Source organism: Manis pentadactyla, chromosome 10, assembly GCF_030020395.1.
Source record: "Manis pentadactyla isolate mManPen7 chromosome 10, mManPen7.hap1, whole genome shotgun sequence".
In the NCBI taxonomy this organism is placed as follows: domain Eukaryota; kingdom Metazoa; phylum Chordata; class Mammalia; order Pholidota; family Manidae; genus Manis; species Manis pentadactyla.
This window is the reverse complement of record NC_080028.1, coordinates 49587966-49608047: the sequence shown is the minus strand read 5'-3', so window position 1 is coordinate 49608047 and position 20082 is coordinate 49587966. Positions and strand designations below refer to the sequence as shown.

The following is a 20082-nucleotide window of genomic DNA, read 5'->3' as shown; positions in this document are numbered from 1 at the left end:
ATTGGGCTACCCTTTACAGAATAACAGATCTATACTCTTCAAAAAGGTCAGAATCATAAAAGATTTTTAAAAAGTTAAGACACTATAATAGATTAAATGAGAATGCATGGACATGACAGATAAATCAAAGCATGATCCTGGGTTGAATTAGTGGAAATGGAATGGATAATTCTATAATCTAGTTAACTATCTAAAAATACTACTGAGAGTATTCTGGAATCTGAAAGAACAACTGAAAAACTAGAAGTAAATAAAGAACAATGCAAGCATAAAAGTAACGCAATAAGAAAAACAAGAAAATCTGTACTGTACTGGAATAGCACTTGAGTAAATAGTAAGAAACATTCACATATTTAGCAATTCAACATACTATTAACTTGAATGAAAATATGATAAAATTATATTAGAAATACGGGGATAAAGCAAATGGACAGGAAAGTGGTAAAAAAAAAGCCAGACTCTCATTTACTCTTACAGGAAGTCAAACATGTCTAAAATTAATAAATCAAGAAATAATAGTATAATTAAATCACTTAGAAATACAGAGGTAAATACCAGGAGAAATAGCTAAAAGTTTAAAGCATTTGCCTCTGAGGAACAGCAATGAAGGGTGAGAAGTATTGCTTTTCATTTTTAAGCTTTTGAGTAGTAACTGAATATTTAACTATACATGTGTATATTATTTTTATTAAAAAAGTTAAAAGTCACTTTTTTAGGTAAGAAAGAAACATATTTAAAAAATAGCTGGCAAATAGGAGAAAACAAAATGAGTATTTATTAAGCATAATGGAGTACAGACCCATTTGAACTAAGATAAACAGACCCACATATTTCTCAATAGACCCCAAGCAATAGTTCATTACAGTATAGAACAGCTATTTATTTACAGAAATCAATAATATCAATGTTGTTTTCAGTCTACTCTAATAGGGCAAGGAAGTAAATGTTCTCATCAAAAAATGATGAAGACAGTAAAGACTGCGCACCTGAAGGACTAAGCTTGAGTTGCCATAATGGTTCTCTGATGATAAATGAAGATGAATGAGTTTAGGCAAGAAAGCTCATTGGTACAAAAGGTCTAGGTTCTAAATAAGGGTTACAGAGACATTGATGATCCATTTCAGACTCTGTCTCCTTCACTTCAAAAACCACCAAAGTAGTTTTTGTTAGACAGCCTGGGCTGGTTTGGGCCAAGATCTAGTCAATATGTAGTCTGCCAGTGATGTAGGTAAATAAGATACAGGGATGAAAAAAAATTGAGCATCCCAGCCAGCTGAATATCGAGTGCGGGGATGCACAGATGTCAGAGCATGTTCCATGCAGTCAGTGACCAGGTTCAGGTTTGTGCTACAGTTCAACAGCCCTTGTTTGATGTCATCGTAAACTGTATACAAAAAGAGAAATGGTGGTTAGCAACCTAATTCCTTTTATTTTCACCTTAAGATCCTGTTGCACACAGTCACAGAAGTTTAAACACATAAAATTTCTACACAGATTAAGCTGATAAGTCTTATGCTTTCCAATATGACAGCCACTAGCCAAATGTAGCTGCTGGACACTTAAAGCTAGGATGAATGAAACTGAATTTTTCAATTTTGATTAATTTTAATTTAAAACTCAATTCCATTTTTGGAAAACTTTTAAGTATGTTTGGAATAACAGGAATGTGAATCCATTCAATTGAAAATTCAATGGGACATTTCTTAACATCTTGAGATATAATTTGTGTATCATAAAATGAAAACATTTAAAGTGTACAAATCACTGAGTTTTAGTATATTCAGAGTTGTGTAAACATTGTCACAATTCCCCAAAAGAAAACCCATACCCATTAGCAGTCACTCCCATTTCCTGCCAAACCTCCCAGCACTAGGCAACCACTAATCTACTTTCCATTTCTGTGGATTGCCTTTTGTGGACATTTCATACATTGCACTCTTTTGTGGCTGGCTTCTTTCACTAAGTAAAATGTTTTCAAGATTCATCCCTATTGTGACATGTATCAGTACTTCATTATTTTTTCCTGCAAGAAAATATTCCATTGTATGGCAATACCAGTTTGTTTACCCATTCATCAGCTGATGGACATTTGAGTAGTTTCTATTTTTGGGCTATTATGAAAAATGCTGCTGATAACTATAAACTTTGTTAATCTATAGATGAGGTATTTCCTAGGAAAACTTAACATCCAAATTGAGATCTGCTGTAAGTATAAAATACACAGCAAATTTCAAAGACAAACTAAAAAAATATATACTTTTTAAATAACTTCTATTCATAAAAAGTGTTAAAATAATAATATTTTAGATATACTGGATTAAATACAATGTGTTATTAGAATTAATTTCACCCATTTATTTTCCTTTAAAGTGGCAACTAGAAAATGTATGATTACACATGTGTACCTCATTATATTCCTATTGGACAATACAGACCTAGATTATTCTGATCCATGGACAAATATATGAATAATTTTAATTCCTTTTAAATCATGCAATACATATCTTTTTCCTTTTAGATATAGTCACTTAAGTGTTTTTTTACTGAAGTATAGTTGATACACAATATTACATTAGTTTCAAGTACATAGCACAGTGGTTCAACAGTTATCTGTATTATTAAATCCTCCCCCCCAACTAGTGCAATCACTGTTTGTCAACAGAGGAGCAGAATCGCTGGCTAAATTCTTGATGTACTACCATCCCTGTGACCAACTTACATTGAGAATTTTTGTGCCCCTTTATCCCCTCACCCTCCTCACCCACCCACCCTAACCCCTCCCCAGTGGTTTTTAGATTCCACAAATAAGTGAAATCATACGGTTTTTGTCTTTTTCCACCTGGGTTATTCACTGAGCATAATACCCTTTATGTCCACCCATGTTGTCACAAACGGCAGGATTTATTTCATTTTTATAGCTGAATAATATTCCATTGTGTATATGTACCACATATTCTTTATCCAGTCATCTACTGATGGACAGTTAAGTTGTTTTCATATCTTGGCTATTGTAAATAGTGCAGCAGTAAACACAGGGCCACATATATCTTTTTGAATTGGGGATCTTGTTTTCCTTAGGTATATTCCTAGAAGTGCAGTTACTGCATATTATGGTATATCTAAGTTTAGTTTTCTGAGAAAATTCCATACTGCTTTCCAGTGTGTCTGTGTGTCTATACCAGTTTACATTTCCACAGTGTAAGCACGTTCCCCTTTCTCCACATCCTTGCCAACATGTGTTATATCTTGTCTTTTAGATAATGGCCATTCTGATTGGTGTGAGGTGGTATCTCACAGTGGTTTTGATTTGTATTTCCTTGATTAGTGATGTGGAGCATCTCTTCCTGTGTCTGTTGGCCATCTGTATTTCTCCTTTGGGAAAATGTCAGTTCAGGTCCTCTGCCCATTTTTTAATTGGTTATATGTTGTTTTGGTGTTGAGGTGTATGAGTTCTTTATATATTTTGGATATTAACCCCTTATCAGATAAATTGTTAATGGATCTATTCTCCTATACTGTAGGATGCCTTTTTTTTTGTTGCTGGTGTCTTTTGCTGCACAGAAGCTTTTTAGTTTGATGTAATCCCATTTGTTCATTTTTGCTTTTGTTTCTCTTGCCTGAGATGTGTCCAGAAAAAAATTGCTCACGCTTATGTTCAAGAGATGTTTACCTACATTTTCTTCTAAGAATTTTATAGTTTCATGACTTACATTCAAGTCTTTGATCCATTTCAAGTTTACATTTATATATGGAGTTGATTCAGATTCATTCTGTTGCATATAGCTGTGCAGTTTTCCCAACACCAGTTGTTGATGAGATTATCTTTTGCCCATTGTCTATTCATAGCTCCTTTATCATACATTAATTGACCATATATGCATGGGTTTTTAGTTGGGCTCTCTATTCTTTTCCATTTATCAATGGGTCTGTTCTTGTGCCCGTACCATACTGTTTTGCTTGATACAATTTCAATCTTTCTGGATTTATTGAGGCTTTTTTTGTGTGCTAATATGTGATTTATTCTGGAGAACATTCCATGTACATTTGAGAAAAATGTGTATCCTGCTGCTTTTGGATGGAATATTGTGTATGTATCTGTTAAGTCCATCTGATCTAGTGTGTTGTTCAGTGCTTCTGTTTCTATATTATTTTGTCTGGATGATCTGTCCATTGATGTAAGTGGGGGTGTGTTAATATTCTCTAATATGATTGTACTTCCATTTCTCCCTTTAGATATGTTGATATTTGTTTTACATATGTTGGTGCTCCTATGTTGGGTGCATAGATATTTATAATGGTTATATCCTCCTGTTGGACTGATCCCTTTATCATTATATAATATCCTTCTTTATCTCTTGCTTCTTTGTTTTGAGATCTATTTTGTCTGATAGAAGTCCTGCTACTCTTGCTTTTTTCTCCCTATTATTTGCATGAAATATCTTTTTCCATCCCTTCACTTTCAGTTTATATATATCTTCAGGTCTGAAATGAGTCTCCTATAGGCAGCACATAGATGGGTCTTGTTTCTTTATCTAGTCTGCCACCCTTTGTCTTTTGATTGGTGCATTCAGTTGATTTACATTTTTGATAGGTATATAGTTACTTCTTAGTAAATTCTATTTTCCTACTGATTTCTATTTTCAAACTATAGGTACCTACAAGAGGGTTAAATATTCCCTAATAGACAGTTAAAGCTTTGTGGAGAAGAACTTAGAACAGTGGCTGGCCCTCTGGCATGTTGGAAACTGCACTTCCCTACCTATGAGTTCTGAGAGGCTTGGTCACTGTGTCTTATCAGCCTTTCCTAGATCCAATCTCTCTCCACTCCATTGATAGTCACCCTTTTAGGCCTGATGCACCCAGAAGATAAGGATGTAGGTCAGAAGTCTCTGTCTGCATATTCTCTGGACTGCAGTATTACTTAAAGCCAGGGAAAGGGGCTGCTGCTACCTACCATAGGGCCTTTTTTTGATGGAAAAGAGCTGCTCCCTTCAGCCGTATCAAGCTGCTGACTTCTTTGTGTGAAGAAAATGCATCCCTTCCCCTAGGAAGGTGGAGTCTCATACCAGTGTACATGGCTTACTTCTACCAAGAGTACTGCTTTGCCTCCACCCCCAACTGCCTCCTCCTCCAGGGAATCAGAGTGACATTCTTACATGAAATTGAGCCATCTCAATTCAACAAGGCTCCCGTGGCCTGCACATGAGGCCTGGGAATGGTTAACAGGGCCCTGAAAACTGGTCCTTAACCTCTTCCCACCTATTCTCTCTTTTCTTTTGCAATAAGACAGAGTTTATGGCTAGGCCCTTTGTTACCAAAGGGCAGACAATGTTGAAGGCTGGACTTTTGCTGTGCAGTCCTGCCACACCCGCCCTGCAACACTACACAGGGGGCCCACTCTCAAGCCCCAGAGGCTCCAGGCCTCTAACCATATGCCTCCCTAGTGCTCAGGTGGTCAGGCCCATGGGTGACTCAGGAGGGCAGGCCCTGGCCGTAGGCGCCTATATGGCCTCTTGCTCAGCCAGAACAGCCATCATCAAGCAAACCATGGGGGCACTGGACTTTCCCAAACTCCTCCTGTCCTGGGAAGGCTTTGTTGAAGGAGCTTTTTTCTCAGAGGACCTTCTAATCACCCTCCACCAGCCCTCTTTTCCCCTCTCATACAAGTTTATCTTATCAAAAGAAAAGCTCACAGGCATCAAAATACTTCTGTCCATATGTTTCCTTAATATGAGCAGGGACTTCCTCCCAGGCCTGCTTTATTTTCTCTGTGATCCTCTTCTGGTCTGTCATTCCAGTTCTAAAGTAGCCAGGTTCAATTATGCTGACTTTCACCCCAAAATGTTGAAGCTCACGCCTGAAAAAAAAATTTCCCAAGTTAACTCCTTTGATTGAAAGATACCACAATTTCAATGTCCTCAGGGAGGAATAAACAAAACAAAATTAAAAAGGTTATAAAGCTACCTTTACTGATTATTTTAAAGGATAAAGAAATGCAAAGGAAGATAAATAAAACTGAAATATCCCTAGTCCAACAAATGGGGCATGATTATACAAACTACCATAACCATTCACTTCTACATCCATTCTCTTAACAGAGTTAAGTACCTACCATGTGCTAGACACTAGAGGCATGAAGATTACGTGGGGTAAGAACCACTGTTCTAAAGAAAAGCACCCCCTATCAAACCAAAACCTAACACCTTCCAAGGAAGAGCCCCAGAAAAAGAATCTCCAGGTGCCTGTATGTGCCAGCGAAGGTGTAGAGTTTATGCCTCTGCCCTATAAGTTCACTTTCCTTGTGGCTTTCTCACTGATTCTCACCACACCACATCTCCATTACCTTTAAAACTTTAACTCAACTGTGGGACAAAACTTCCTTTCCCTGTTTATCCTTATCTAGTTAAGGCAAACTGGAATTTTCTAAGGGAATTAAGCAGTGATTTGAATGTTGGAAAAACCTATCTCTGCTATTGGCCTGAGAATGAGTAAAGGAGTCTAAGAGATCAGTCATGAGTGGTGGTAAACCAGCCAGCAGGCAGCAGCCTGGTAGAGCTGAATGGGGCCTCAGGCAGACAGGAGGCCAGGCGTGGAGCCTGTCACATGGTAGTTATGCATGTAATTTCCTCAATTACTTCCCTATTCCCCTCCTGAGCAGAGAATATGCACTTGTAACAGGTGTATACCAGTCACAGTGTGTGATAGGCCAAATAATGGCCCCCAAAGATATCAAGTCCTAACCCCGGGAACCTGTAAATGTTCCCTTATATGGCCAAGATTTTGCAGGTGTGATTAAGTTGAGGACCTTGAGGTGGGAGATGTGCTAGATTACCCAGGTATGCCCTAAGCAAAATCACAACTATCTTTATAAGAGAAGCAGAGGCAGGTGTGAAGACCAAGAGAGGAAGAGTAGGCAAGGTGACCATGGAGGCAGAGCTTGGAGCGATGTGGCCACAAGCCAAGGAATGCTGGTGCCCCCCAAAAGCTGGTAGAGGCAAGGAGTGGTTCTTGCCTGGAGCCTTCAGGAGTGTGGCCCTGTTAATACCCTGATCTCAGCCAGTAATGCTGACTTCTGGCCTCCAGATCTGTGAGACAGTAAACATGTACACCATAAACTGTCTGTGGCAATTTATTACAGCTATCACAGGAAGCTAATACATGGTACCTAAAATATTCACAGCTCATTTCCAATTAAGACCACCCTAAGGTCAGCCCCTGCTAAAGGGGAGTTTGTGCAGCAATATTTTATGTCACGTGACTGCACCCTCATGTCCACAGCTGACAGGACAAGGGAGCATACTGGGTGAAAGGAGAGTCCCTTTTAAGACTGGAGAGCGGCTCTGCCTGTATTTGACCAAGGAAAATCACTAAACCTCTCTGTCTCAGTTTCCTCAGATGCACAGTAAGGATAAAAATACTTCCTCATTGGATTGCTATGGAAAGTAAGTGATTTATTGGATGTAAAGTATTTAAAATAGTGCCTGACACATAATAAGCACAAAGATATATCACACAATGTGGTATCAGCTGGCACACAAAAAAATGAACTCAGCTGGTAGAGTCCTCTTTCAGGAATTAAAAAGTAAAGGGAAATATAAAAAGAAAGAAGCAGCTATTAGAGGGACATGAAACTGAAACAATGTATGAAAGAGAGCCAGGAGAGGCAGGACCATTAGAGGTCATGGTGAACTGAAGTTATTAGGAAAAAAAAGAAGTTACTAGATAAAAGATGATATACAGGGTAAAGCAGATGAGCAACTGGAGAGAGTTACCATGCAGAGACATGGACAAGGTCCCTTAAAAGAGGAAAGAAGATAGCCATCTTCAGGAACAAAGTTTTGTCCAGGATAAATCTTGAGACTTAAAGGGTGATGTGGCAGCAGACAAAGATCTGGGTCAAAATACAGTTCTGCCATATCCTGATTGTGGCAGATGAACTTTCAGAAAGATATTTAAATCTGAGCCTCGGTTTCTTATATGAAATACTTGTAATAATGCTCACATATAAAGATTTTGGGAGAGTGAAATAAGATAATGTAGATGAAACCAACTAGCACAAAGCCTAAGACACATTTGAGTGTTTAATAGTTGCTTTTGTTTTAACTTAAGAAGGTTACCTCAGGACATCTGTGAAGCCTTCTACTCCATACTTGGAGCTACAGTAGACTCCTCCAAGGAAAGCAACTCTTCCCAGAATGCTGGAGACATTGACAATCCTCCCCTGTGCTTTCCTCACCAAGGGAAGCATGTTCAAGGTCACCTCAATCAAACCAAGGAGGTTCACTTTGATGGTATTCATGTAGGCTTCCAATGCCAGCCACTCAGTAGGGCAAGCTGTGTGGAAGGTTCCCGCATTGTTAACCAGACCCCAGAGTCCTAAAACAGTAAAAACCAAAGCAAGAGTTCAGTTTCAGGCAAAAATGATGGTTTTCCTTGATCAATCTTTCTGTTGAAAACAACTAAAAATGCTAGACAAAGTGTATTTTTTAATCTGAAATATGTCTACCAGTTAACATGAAAGTACAGAAAGGTCAGGCCAAAAACTAAGAGAGGACAGGGGGCTGATTGGAATTCAAGCATTCTGAGGGCCTTGGATGAACAAAAAGAAGGTCAAGATACTAATTTTACACATTTAATTGATAGATTAAATATGCAGTGAAATTTGTAGAGGAACCACTAAAGAAACAAACTGAATGTTTCAATTTAGTAACAGAAAAGGCAGAATAAATATTCAATCTTTTCAAAAGAGGGAAAGAAACAGGAAAAAAATGGGACAAATAAAAAGTACAAAATAAAGATGGTGGAGCTACATCCAAACATATCAATAGTTTTGTAAATGTAAGTAAAGGAAATATTCTAGTTAAAAAACAGAAATTGATCCTTTTTTATATCTAGCCATGTACTAGTTACAAGAGATTCAGATAAAATATGGGGAAATAGAAAAGTTGAAAGCCTAGGGATGGAAAAAGGCCCTGAGGTAACAGGTCCTTGTAACTGATGGGATAGTGACGTGCTACGTGAGAGAAGGGCCAAAAAAGAAAAACAGACTGGCGGGAGGAGATAACAAGGTAGACTCCTTTAAATTTGGTGAGTTTGAGACATCAGCAGAATTTTCTGATAAGAAATCCAGCAAGGATAGGAGGGGCGGAAGATGGCGGCGTGAGTAGAGCAGCGGAAATCTCCTCCCAAAACAACATATATCTATGAAAATATAACAAAGACAACCCTTCCTAGAATAAAGACCAGAGGACACAGGATAACATCCAGACCACATCCGCAACTGAGAGAACCCAGCGCCTCGCGAAGGGGGTAAGATACAAGCCCCAGCCCCGCGGGAGTTGAGCACCCCTCCCCCCAGCTCCCAGAGGGAGAAGAGCAGGCAGAGCGGGAGGGAGACGGAGCCCAGGACTCCTGAACACCCAGACCCAGCCATCCGGGCCAGAGTGCAGGGCGCTCGATACTAGGAAAACAGGGCAGCAAGAACAGTGAGCGGGCACTGGAGGCTGGGCGCCAGAGGGCATAAGAAAAGCGCGCGACCATTTTTTTTTTTTTCTTTTCTGCTGTTTTGTTTTGGCGAGCGCTTTTTGGAAGTCTTAAAGGGATAGGGATCCCAATACTAGGGAAACAGGGCAGAAAGACCGGTGAGCAGAGGCCTGAGGCTGGCACCGGAGAATAAAGAAAAACGAATTACCACCTTTTTTTTTTTTTTTTAATTAAAAACTTTTTTTTTTTTTAATTAAAAAAATTTTTTTTCTTTTTCTTTTTTTTTTTGGTGGTCATTGTTTTGTTTTGGCGGGTGCTTTTTGGAAGTCTTAAAGGGGCAGGGCGGGTCACTTAATCCAGAGGTAGGGAATCTGGGATCTCTGGGCACCCTAACCCCTGGGCTGCAGGGAGCAGGGAGGCCCCTTACGGAGATAAATAGCCTCCCAGCAGCTCCTGCTCCAACGCGACTCCACCATTTTGGAGTAGCTGCCCGAGCCAGGCCACGCCCACAGCAACAGCGGAGATTAACTCCATAGCAGCCGGGCAGGAAGCAGAAACCCTGTCTGCGTGCAGCTGCGCAGCACAAGCCACTAGAGGTCGCTGTTCTCCCAGGGGAGGAGGGCCACAAACCAACAAGAAAGGAAGTCCTTCCAGCCGTCACTCGTCCCAGTTCTGCAGACTATTCCTATCACCATGAAAAGGCAAAGCTACAGGCAGACAAAGATCACAGAGACAACACCAGAGAAGGAGACAGACCTAACCAGTCTTCCTGAAAAAGAATTCAAAATAAGAATCATAAACATGCTGACAGAGATGCAGAGAAATACGCAAGAGAAATGGGATGAAGTCCAGAAGGAGATCACAGATGCCAGAAAGGAGATCGCAGAAATGAAACAAACTCTGGAAGGGTTTATAAGCAGAATGGATAGGATGCAAGAGGCCATTGATGGAATTGAAATCAGAGAAAAGGAATGCATAGAAGCTGACATAGAGAGAGACAAAAGGATCTCCAGGAATGAAACAATATTAAGAGAACTGTGTGACCAATCCAAAAGGAACAATATCCGTATTATAGGGGTCCCAGAAGAAGAAGAGAGAGGAAAAGAGATGGAAAGTATCTTAGAAGAAATAATTGCTGAAAACTTCCCCACACTGGGGGAGGAAGTAATCAAACAGACCACGGAAATACAAAGAACCCCCAACAGAAAGGATCCAAGAAGGGCAACACCAAGACACATAATAATTAAAATGGCAAAGATCAAGGACAAGGAAAGAGTGTTAAAGGCAGCTAGAGAGAAAAAGGTCACCTATAAAGGGAAACCCATCAGGCTAACGTCAGATTTCTCAACAGAAACCCTACAGGCCAGAAGAGAATGGCATGATATATTTAATACAATGAAACAGAACGGCCTTGAACCAAGGATACTGTATCCAGCACGACTATCATTCAAATATGACGGTGGGATTAAACAATTCCCAGACAAACAAAAGCTGAGGGAATTTGCTTTCCACAAACCACCTCTACAGAACATCTTACAGGGACTGCTCTAGATGGGAGCACTCCTAGAAAGAGCACAGCACAAAACACCCAACATATGAAGAATCGAGGAGGAGGAACAAGAAGGGAGAGAAGAAAAGAATCTCCAGACAGTGTATATAACAGCTCAATAAGCGAGCTAAGTTAGGCAGTAAGATACTAAAGAGGCTAACCTTGAACCTTTGGTAACCACGAATTTAAAGCCTGCAATGGCAGTAAGTACATATCTTTCAATAGTCACCCTAAATGTTAATGGATTGAATGCACCAATCAAAAGACACAGAGTAACAGAATGGATAAAAAAGCAAGACCCATCTATATGCTGCTTACAAGAAACTCACCTCAAACCCAAAGACATGTACAGACTAAAAGTCAAGGGATGGAAAAACATATTTCAAGCAAACAACAGTGAGAAGAAAGCAGGGGTTGCAGTACTAATATCAGACAAAATAGACTTCAAAACAAAGAAAGTAACAAGAGATAAAGAAGGACACTACATAATGATAAAGGGCTCAGTCCAACAAGAGGATATAACCATTCTAAATATATATGCACCCAACACAGGAGCACCAGCATATGTGAAACAAATACTAACAGAACTAAAGGGGGATATAGACTGCAATGCATTCATTCTAGGAGACTTCAACACACCACTCACCCCAAAGGATAGATCCACTGGGCAGAAAATAAGTAAGGACACGGAAGCACTGAACAACACAGTAGAGCAGATGGACCTAATAGACATCTATAGAACTCTACATCCAAAAGCAGCGGGATATACATTCTTCTCAAGTGCACATGGAACATTCTCCAGAATAGACCACATACTAGGCCACAAAAAGAGCCTCAGGAAATTCCAAAATATTGAAATCCTACCAACCAACTTTTCAGACCACAAAGGCATAAAACTAGAAATAAACTGTACAAAGAAAGCAAAGAGGCTCACAAACACATGGAGGCTTAACAACACGCTCCTAAATAATCAATGGATCAATGACCAAATCAAAATGGAGATCCAGCAATATATGGAAACAAATGACAACAACAACACTAAGCCCCAACTTCTGTGGGACGCAGCAAAAGCAGTCTTAAGAGGAAAGTATATAGCAATCCAAGCATATTTAAAAAAGGAAGAGCAATCCCAAATGAATGGTCTAATGTCACAATTATCAAAATTGGAAAAAGAAGAACAGATGAGGCCTAAGGTCAGCAGAAGGAGGGACATAATAAAGATCAGAGAAGAAATAAATAAAATTGAGAAGAATAAAACAATAGCAAAAATCAATGAAACCAAGAGCTGGTTCTTTGAGAAAATAAACAAAATAGATAAGCCTCTAGCCAGACTTATTAAGAAGAAAAGAGAGTCAACACAAATCAACAGTATCAGAAACGAGAAAGGAAAAATCACGACGGACCCCACGGAAATGCAAAGAATTATTGGAGAATACTATGAAAACCTATATGCTAACAAGCTGGGAAACCTAGGAGAAATGGACAACTTCCTAGAAAAATATAACCTTCCAAGATTGACCCAGGAAGAAACAGAGAATCTAAACAGACCAATTACCAGCAATGAAATTGAAGCGGTAATCAAAAAACTACCAAAGAACAAAATCCCCGGGCCAGATGGATTTACCTCGGAATTTTATCAGACATACAGGGAAGACATAATACCCATTCTCCTTAAAGTTTTCCAAAAAATAGAGGAGGAGGGGATACTCCCAAACTCATTCTATGAAGCTAACATCACCCTAATACCAAAACCAGGCAAAGACCCCACCAAAAAAGAAAACTACAGACCAATATCCCTGATGAACGTAGATGCAAAAATACTCAACAAAATATTAGCAAACCGAATTCAACAATACATCAAAAGGATCATACACCATGACCAAGTGGGTTTCATCCCAGGGATGCAAGGATGGTACAACATTCGAAAGTCCATCAACATCATCCACCACATCAACAAAAAGAAAGACAAAAACCACATGATCATCTCTATAGATGCTGAAAAAGCATTTGACAAAGTTCAACATCCATTCATGTTAAAAACTCTCAGCAAAATGGGAATCGAAGGCAAGTACCTCAACATAATAAAGGCCATCTATGATAAACCCACAGCCAACATTATATTGAACAGCGAGAAGCTGAAAGCATTTCCTCTGAGATCGGGAACTAGACAGGGATGCCCACTCTCTCCACTGTTATTTAACATAGTACTGGAGGTCCTAGCCACGGCAATCAGACAAAATAAAGAAATACAAGGAATCCAGATTGGTAAAGAAGAAGTTAAACTGTCACTATTTGCAGATGACATGATACTGTACATAAAAAACCCTAAAGACTCCACCCCAAAATTACTAGAACTGATATCGGAATACAGCAAAGTTGCAGGATACAAAATCAACACACAGAAATCTGTGGCTTTCCTATATACTAACAATGAACCAACAGAGAGAGAAATCAGGAAAACAACTCCATTCACAATTGCATCCAAAAAAATAAAATACCTAGGAATAAACCTAACCAAAGAAGTGAAAGACTTATACTCTGAAAACTACAAGTCACTCTTAAGAGAAATTAAAGGGGACACTAACAGATGGAAACTCATCCCATGCTCGTGGCTAGGAAGAATTAATGTCGTCAAAATGGCCATCCTGCCCAAAGCAATATACAGATTTGATGCAATCCCTATGAAACTACCAGCAACATTCTTCAATGAACTGGAACAAATAATTCAAAAATTCATATGGAAACACCAAAGACCCCGAATAGCCAAAGCAATCCTGAGAAAGAAGAATAAAGTAGGGGGGATCTCACTCCCCAACTTCAAGCTCTACTATAAAGCCATAGTAATCAAGACAATTTGGTACTGGCACAAGAGCAGAGCCACAGACCAATGGGACAGACTAGAGAATCCAGACATTAACCCAGACATATATGGTCAATTAATATTTGATAAAGGAGCCATGGACATACAATGGCGAACTGACAGTCTCTTCAACAGGTGGTGCTGGCAAAACTGGACAGCTACATGTAGGAGAATGAAACTGGACCATTGTCTAACCCCATATACAAAAGTAAACTCAAAATGGATCAAAGACCTGAATGTAAGTCATGAAACCATTAAACTCTTGGAAGAAAACATAGGCAAAAACCTCTTAGACATAAACATGAGTGACCTCTTCTTGAACATATCTCCCCGGACAAGGAAAACAACAGCAAAAATGAGTAAGTGGGACTATATTAAGCTGAAAAGCTTCTGTACAGCAAAAGACACCATCAATAGAAAAAAAGGATCCCTACAGTATGGGAGAATATATTTGAAAATGACACATCCGATAAAGGCTTGACGTCCAGAATATATAAGGAGCTCTCACGCCTCAACAAACAAAAAACAAATAACCCAATTAAAAAATGGGCAGAGGAACTGAACAGACAGTTCTCCAAAAAAGAAATACAGATGGCCAACAGACACATGAAAAGATGCTCCACATCGCTAATTATCAGAGAAATGCAAATTAAAACTACAATGAGGTATCACCTCACACAAGTAAGGATGGCTGCCATCCAAAAGACAAACAACAACAAATGTTGGCAAGGCTGTGGAGAAAGGGGAACCCTCCTACACTGCTGGTGGGAATATAAGTTAGTTCAACCATTGTGGAAAGCAGTATGGAGGTACATCAAAATGCTCAAAACAGACTTACCATTTGACCCAGGAATTCCACTCCTAGGAATTTACCCTAAGAACACAGCAATCAAGTTTGAGAAAGACAGATGCACCCCTATGTTTATTGCAGCACTATTTACAATAGCCAAGAATTAGAAGCAACCTAAATGTCCATCGATAGATGAATGGATAAAGAAGATGTGGTACATATACACAATGGAATACTACTCAGCCATAAGAAAAGGGCAAATCCAATCATTTGCAGCAACATGGATGGAGCTGGAGGGTATTATGCTCAGTGAAACAAGCCAAGCGGAGAAAGAGAAATACCAAATGATTTCACTTATCTGTGGAATATAAGAACAAAGGAAAAACTGAAGGAACAAAACAGCAGCAGAATCACAGAACTCAAGAATGGACTAACAGGTACCAAAGGGAAAGGGACTGGGGAGGATGGGTGGGTAGGGAGGGATAAGGGGTGGAGAAGTAGGGGGGTATTAAGATTAACATGCATGTGGGGGTAGGAGAAAAGGGAGGGCTGTACAACACAGAGAAGGCAAGTAGTGACTCTACAACATTTTGCTATGCTGATGGACAGTGACTGTAAAGGGGTTTATAGGGGAGACCTGGTATAGGGGAGCGCCTAGTAAACATAATATTCGTCATGTAAGTGTAGATTAGTGATACCAAAAACAAAGCAAAAAAAAAAAAAAGGGCAGTTCCTGTGTGGTAACCTCCAACGAGTTCTACACAAGGGTATAAAGGGCATATAAAAGTGTAGGCAAAGGGTCTGTTTGTGTTTATACAGAGGATCAAAGCCTAATTGGGCTACCCCAAAAATGAACTAAGATACGATATGAAAAAGAACTTCCAACATCAGCACTCTCTGGAAGACTCATGCCAGAAGATGATCATCAAAAAACCCCAACAAAGATCCACGCACTGCTACAGCTGTAGATGCACTCATCCCACCAGTTCCTGGACTTGCCATGGGAATGAGGAAGGAGATATCTAAGCTGGCCTGTGCATACAGTAAAACAACAAATTTGACTGGATCTATACTGTTGGAACTCAACCAAGAATTTGGAGATGTGCAAATTGTAGCGCTCCAAATTCTTACAACTACAGACTATTTACTGTTAAAAGAACATATGGCATGTGAACAGTCCCCAGGAATGGGTTGTTTTAATTTGTCTGATTTCTCTCAGACTGTTCAAGTTCAGTTGGACAATATCCACCATATCATAGATAAGTTTTCACAAATGCCTAAGGTGCCTAACTGGTTTTCTTGGTTTCACTGGAGATGGCTGGTAATTACAGATATGCTTTGGTTATGTAACTATACTCCTATTATGTTAATGTGTGTGCGCAATTTAAGTAGTAGCTTAAAACCTATTCATGCTGAAGTTACTCTCCAAGAAGATATGTCAAAGAAATAATCAATCTTCCCATGTTTTCTGCCGCCTGCTACTTCTATAGCTTTTCTTCTTCCTTCCTAATTACAACCCTTAAATAGAATTCGTGCCTCGTATCAAATTTACCGAGTATCATAATTCTTCCAAGTGGTAAAGATACCTCAAGCGAATGCTGGTCATAGAAGCCACAGGGCATAAATATGCAAAGAAGTTAAAAGCTAACCTTTTCAAACAATAAGGCTTCCCTCTCACTTACCAACTTCACATTTCCCTGTATGGCCCCGGAAGATGACTGGTTAGCCAGAGACGGGTAAGATTCCTCAAGGGAGGAACAACCTAAGACAGGCACAGTCACAGGGGGGTCATCAGGTGAGAAATTGGGGATCAACAGAGGTGAGGCTTAGAACCTCACCCCCCCTGTTCTGAGAGAAATCTTCTGCATATGTGGATGTTTTATTGCCCTTGTCTAGCTTGGATTAACACATAGTCTACAGGCACACACCTGATCATCTATATTTGCTCTCTTACAACACTAAACTATGTTTTCTACCTTTATCTTGTATCTACCTACCACTTCAGCATTTTATTAAAAATAATAATAATAAAGAGAGAAATGTGGTATCCACATATAAATCAAGTATAAAAACCAAATGAGTATTCACATTTGAACTGACTGTTTAGAGTTCATAACGCATGAGCAAAACCGAAAGTTTCTGTGATGACTGCCCTTGTATTGTTCACCATGTAACTTATTCATTATGTAAGAATTTGTTCTCCAGGTAAGAACTTGTTTGTTATGCCTCAGAAGATTGGAGACTGACGAAAATTAGGCTTGGGGTGGATTAATGATTGTGCATTGAGCATTGACTCCCCTATACAGAATTTTATTGTCATTAACAACCATTTGATCAATAAATATGAGAGATGCCCTCACAAAAAAAAAAAGGACAGACTTCCAATGGTAAAATAAATAAGTAACCGGGATGTAATGTATAGCATAAGGAATATAGTCAAGATATTCTAACAGCTTGGTAGGGTGATAGCTGGAACCTAGAATTATGCATATAAATGTTCTACCACTGTGTTGTACACTTGAAACTAATGTAATGTAATACTGTACGTCAACTACCCTTCAATAAAAAATAATAATTAAAAAGAAAAAAAAAAAGAAATCCAGCAAGGAGTTGGAAATTCAGGTTTAAGGAGCAAGAGATAATTCAGAAATCAAGGGCATAAAGATAATAAATAAAACTATGAGTAGACGGGATCCATTCAGCCTTTGTTGAACCCTTAACATGTACCAGGCAATATGTCAGAAAATGGTGATACAAAAATGGGTAAGAGAGGCCCATGCCCTCAAGGAGCTCACAGCTCACAAATGGGAGAACATAACAAAAGCAGTAACACAACAGGAATAGACAGCCACACACAGCACAGGGTCTATAGTGACCTATAACCCCTGACCCTGCCTGGGGTACATCCTCAGACAGGAAGTAGTATTTTGAAGTAAATTTTACAGTCAATTTTCAAATTTAAAGTAAACTAAAAAAAATAAATAAATAAACATTCTGCAACCCAACAGAAAAATTTAATTGCTAGTTTGCAACTCCTAAGGTGAAGAGCTATTTAGGATGTCCAACTATTGAATCACAGAACAAGAGAGAGGAAGAAGATGGGGATCAAAGAGGATTTGGATACTATTCAGAGCAAATGGAACTTAAGAGAAGGGGATTTATCCATAAATGCCAAAAACTGAAAACACCCCAGATGCCCTTCAGTAGGTGAATGAATAAACAAACCGTGGTACATAGAATGGAGTATTATTCAGTGATATAAAGAAATAAGCTATCAAGCCACAGAAAGACATGGAGGAAACTTAAATGCACATTGCTAAATGACACAAGTCAGACTAAAAGGCAATAAACAATATGGTTTCAACTATACGACATTTGGGAAAAGGCAAAACTATGGACACAGTAAAAAGATGAGCAGTTGCCAAGGTTTGGGGTAGAGGGAGGAGGAGAAGATGAGCAGGAGGAGCACAGAGGATTTTTAGGGCACTGAAACTATTCTATATCACATGCAGTGGTAGACACTTGACATTTTACATTTTGCAAAATCCATATAGAACTAGACAGCACAAAGTGGACCACAATGTGAAAGACAGTTCATGATAATGTGTCATCCATAACCGGCTCACAAAGTGTAATGAATGCACCGCACCACACCAATGCAATGTGTTGAGAGGGGAAGGTGTAAAGGGGATTCTACATGGAAATGTTTACTTTCTGTTCAACTTTTCTGTAAACTACAACTGCTCTAAGAAATAGTCAACTAGAAAAAAATACAATGAAATGAAAAAAATTTTAAAAAGAAGACCAAATGCTGATTTCAAGGAAAGCCTGTATTTTTAAATGGCAGCCAAGGGAAGAAGAACCAGTTTCTTAAGGACACCTTGATTATTTCTCAGGTTCATTTTTCAATGTAAACATTGTTAAGGAATCGCCACAAAAGAGCCAGCTGTCCAAGTGACAGGCCAGCATTTCAGGCCCTGCCCTTGAGATCTGATATATGTATATAGGACTTTAACATCTTCATGCCTAAGTAAATGAAAGGAAATACTTCTCCACACCTCTGTGCCCCACATGCTCCTTCACCCACTGGGTGGCTGCAGCAATGTTGTCTGTTTTGGTGACATCCAGGATCACTGTCTCCAGCCTGTCTGACGTCTGCCGCCTCAGCTGCTCAGCCCCCTCCTCCGTCAGACACGCAGCCAGCACCCTCAAGCCTCTCGCGTCCAGCTGCCTGGCCAGCAGGTTCCCGAAGCCCGAGTCACAGCCCGTGATGAAGATGTACTTGTCTCGGAGGTGGCTCACCACCTGCCTCTCCCGGTACCAGCGCAGGAGGTAGTACAGGCCCACGAGGACTGCCAGGCACAGCCACATGGTGAAGGAGACCTTGCTCTTCAAAAGAAGAAAATAACTTTCAGTTTCTTCCTTCCTTATTGTTTAAGGAGTGATCCACTGAGTATTTACTATGTGCCAGGCATTGCACTAGGTGCCAGGACTCTGAATTAACTGATACTTGGTCTCGCCCTCAAGGAGTCACAGATTAGAAAGGGATATCAAGGAGGTAACCCAATGCAGTGTGATGGGTGCTGTAACAGGCATGCACACAGTCAAAGGAGGCTGCAAAGGAGGATGACCCACGCCTGCAGAGTCAGGAATGGCTTCATAAAGGCAGTGATTTTGGAACTACTTCCAAAATCAGGATAGGTAAGACTTCACAAAGTGGACAAGGATGAAAGGACATTCTAGGCATACATGAATGGAATGGTAAATGCACAAAACGTCCCATACCTGCAGGCAGTTTAGCACGTACAGAGCAGAGCAACTCAGAGGAAGAGATGAGAGATGAGGCAGTGAAGGGCCAGGCCATGAAGGGTCTTGTGGGCAGACCACACTACGGAATATGGATGTTATCCTGTATTACAGTGTGCTATTAGAATGTGTTCAACTGAAGAGTAAGACCTTCAGATTAGCTTTAGAAAGATCTATCTCACAATGGGAATGGAGGACAGACTTGGCAGTGGTGTGATGAAGACAAAGACATCAGTTAAGAGACCCTGGGTTTGGGTGAGAAACTGTAGCCCAAGCAGCCTGAAAAGACCCATCGTGCATTGCTGAGATGAGTGCTCACGGGTGCTTATACTTCTCTGTGTAGTTCTGGAGAGGTGCCCACCATTCTCTGGCAATCTACAGATGTTGGTTGAACTAACATACAACTCATAAAGACATATAGGTAAAGGTCAGAGATAGGTGTGGGCCCTCTAGGACATCATTAGGCCTGTATCACAATACCTGCATGGGGTGAGTCTGTGCAGTGCAAACTCTCTCAGCTTGGCATAAGGCCTTCCCAGTGCTCTGGCCCCTGGCTTCTCCTTAGCCTTCTCTTTACCACCTTTCTCTTGCACC

At 39.9% G+C, this 20082-nt stretch overlaps 1 protein-coding gene across 1 annotated transcript in view; it reads right to left on the bottom strand.

The window, feature by feature from the left end:
• Window positions 1-752: 752 nt before the first annotated feature.
• Window positions 753-20082, bottom strand: part of HSD17B6 (hydroxysteroid 17-beta dehydrogenase 6) — a 37252-nt gene continuing 17922 nt past the window's right edge. Inside the window, exons 2-5 of the mRNA XM_036894944.2 lie at window positions 18741-19071; window positions 8118-8376; window positions 5694-5857; window positions 753-1384 (exon numbers count right to left, since the gene is read on the bottom strand). Of these exons, the coding sequence (XP_036750839.2) occupies window positions 1167-1384; window positions 5694-5857; window positions 8118-8376; window positions 18741-19053 (954 nt within the window). The 5' untranslated portion in view covers window positions 19054-19071 and the 3' untranslated portion in view covers window positions 753-1166. The remainder of the gene's footprint in view (window positions 1385-5693; window positions 5858-8117; window positions 8377-18740; window positions 19072-20082) is intronic.